This window comes from Gracilinanus agilis, unplaced genomic scaffold, assembly GCF_016433145.1.
Source record: "Gracilinanus agilis isolate LMUSP501 unplaced genomic scaffold, AgileGrace unplaced_scaffold42529, whole genome shotgun sequence".
Taxonomy (NCBI): Eukaryota; Metazoa; Chordata; class Mammalia; order Didelphimorphia; family Didelphidae; genus Gracilinanus; species Gracilinanus agilis.
The window spans coordinates 1-2220 of NW_025376388.1; the positions used below are offsets into that span (position 1 = coordinate 1).

At 67.4% G+C, this 2220-nt stretch overlaps 1 protein-coding gene across 1 annotated transcript; it reads left to right on the forward strand.

Moving 5' to 3' along the window:
* Positions 1 to 61: 61 nt before the first annotated feature.
* Positions 62 to 2049, forward strand: LOC123255288 (GATOR complex protein DEPDC5-like; the record flags this gene model as incomplete). Its single annotated transcript, XM_044684114.1, has 2 exons — positions 62 to 286; positions 1880 to 2049. Coding segments are annotated over 2 exons (395 nt in total), but the record flags the coding sequence as incomplete, so codon positions are not given.
* Between the last annotated feature and the right edge of the window lie 171 nt (positions 2050 to 2220).

Sequence of the window (2220 nt, forward strand, 5' to 3'; positions counted from 1 at the left end):
TCCCTCGCCTGTCCGCAGCCCTCGGCCCCCTCCCTCAGCTCCCTCCCTCGCGTGTCCGCAGCGGGTCTGCAGCAGCCCGCGGCCTGGCACTCGGCGGCCATGGAGGACTTCACGGCCTTCCAGCGGAAGTGGTTTGAGGTGGCCTTCGTGGCGGAGGAGCTGCTGCACTCGGAGATCCCGGCCTTCCTGCTGCCTTGGCTGCCCAGCCGCCCCGCGTCCTACGCCAGCCGCCACAGCTCCTTCAGTCGCAGCTTCGGCGGGAGGAGCCAGGCGGCCGCACTGCTAGGTACTGGCGGGCGGGGGCCGGGGGGGAGGCTCAGCCCCAGACTCGAGGCGGAATGGAAGGTGGTGAGCTCCCCGTGACCACCAAGGCCGGGGTCAGGCATGTGTCCTGGGGTAGGTTGGAGCGGGCTGTAAGGGGACAGCCTGGGCAGACTCAAGCCTTCCCCTCGCTCAGACGAGCCGGCCTGGGGCCGAGGCTGTGCCTGCGAGCCACTAAAGGGCCGGCCTTTCCACAGCCACGGGGCAGCGGCTTCCCCCTGCCCTCATGCCCGTCCGCCTGACCCAGGCCTCTGGCTGCTCGGGCCATTGAGAGCGGCTGGCCGTGCTCTGCGGGCCCAAAGCCCCACGGAAGGGGCCCCGGCACAGGCCAGCCCTGCTCGCCTCTGCTTCCGGGGAGCCCTCGGGAGCTGCTTCCCTGGGTCAGCGCCTGGTGCCTTCAGATGACCTCGGGGGGGCCTTCTTGGAGGTGGTGCCCCCGAGAGGGGCAGGGCAGGGTGGGGCCGGCCTCCCTTCTCATTCGGGTGGCCCTTCATGGAGGCTTGGGCAGTGCCCGCCTGCCGGGAAGCCTCGGGCTGCCCTGCCTGTGCCCATGAGCTCAGCGGCCTGGGTTTTGGGCACTGGGCCTAGTGCTTCCTGCTGGACAGCCTCGGGCGAAACCTTGCCCTCCATTTCCTCCCCTGGAGAAGGAAGCCTCAGGCCTCCCCTTCCGCCTTTAAGTCATGGATTCTAGCCTCGGGGCTTTCCAGATGCTGTGTCCTCTCCCACCAACAATCCTGGGGAAAAAAGCAGGGGATGGGAAGGCACAATCCCCAGGTTCGAGTCTAGCCTTGGGCGCTCTGTCCGTCTACACCTTGGCTCCCTCACCCATGGAACAAGGGAGCCTCCCGTGGCCCCACTCTTTGTTCCCTCCTTGATTTCATTTCATCCCAAGAGGCAGACTGTATCGGGTCGAGACCTCCTTCCGAGCCGTGTGACTCAGTTTACTCCTCCATACAATTGGGGCGGATGTTTTCCGGGGCCCTGCTTGCTCTAGTCTGTCCTGCCGCCCCCTCAGGTGCCATTGGCCCAGACCATGCCTGTGCTTCGGGTCAGTGCCCAGTTTTCATCCTGGCACAGGGCGCTGGCTTACAGGCCCACGGGTACTCGCTCCTGGGGTGACTCGGCCCTCCCTCCCCTCAGAACCTTGCTCTGTGCCCCAAAGGCTGGTTCTTGGGTGCCGGGGCTCCCCTCCCTGTTATGGACCCGGAGTCCCTGGGGGCCAGGAGGCTTGATCCGAGGCTCGGCAAGGCCTCCTCTGGGCCTGGCCCCTTTCCCATGCCCGAGGTGAAGGGGTGTCTGTGGCAGGCAGCCCCCGACATCCGTGGCCTCCCTCCCGCTTGCCAGCACCACGCTGGCCCCAGCTGGGGAGAGGTCAGCCGAGCCGAGCTAGGAGGGCCGGCCGTGCCTCCGGCTGACCACAGAGCCGGCTGGTGCAGAGGAAGAATGAACTGAAACCAGGGCAGGAAGACGGAGTTTTTTGGGGGGCCGGTGTCAGGGCTCCCCCAAGCGCCACATCAGCCCTGCCCCCTCCCCCTCACATCCTCCCGTCCCGCCGCAGCAGCCACTGTGCCCGAGCAGAGAACGGTGACCTTGGACGTGGACGTGAACAACCGCACTGACCGCCTGGAGTGGTGCAGCTGCTACTATCACGGCAACTTCTCCCTCAACGCCGCCTTCGAGATCAAGCTGCACTGGATGGCCGTGACGGCGGCCGTGCTCTCCGAGATGGTGAGCGGCCCAGCGAGCCACGGAGGGTCAGCGGGCAGCCTTGGGGGAGGGGGGGTCAGCAGGCAGCCTTGGTGTGGGAGGTCAGCGGGCAGGTGGGCAGCCTTGGGGGAGGGGGGGTCAGCAGGCTGCCTTAGGACGGGAGGGTCGGCGGGCAGGTGGGCAGCCTTGGCG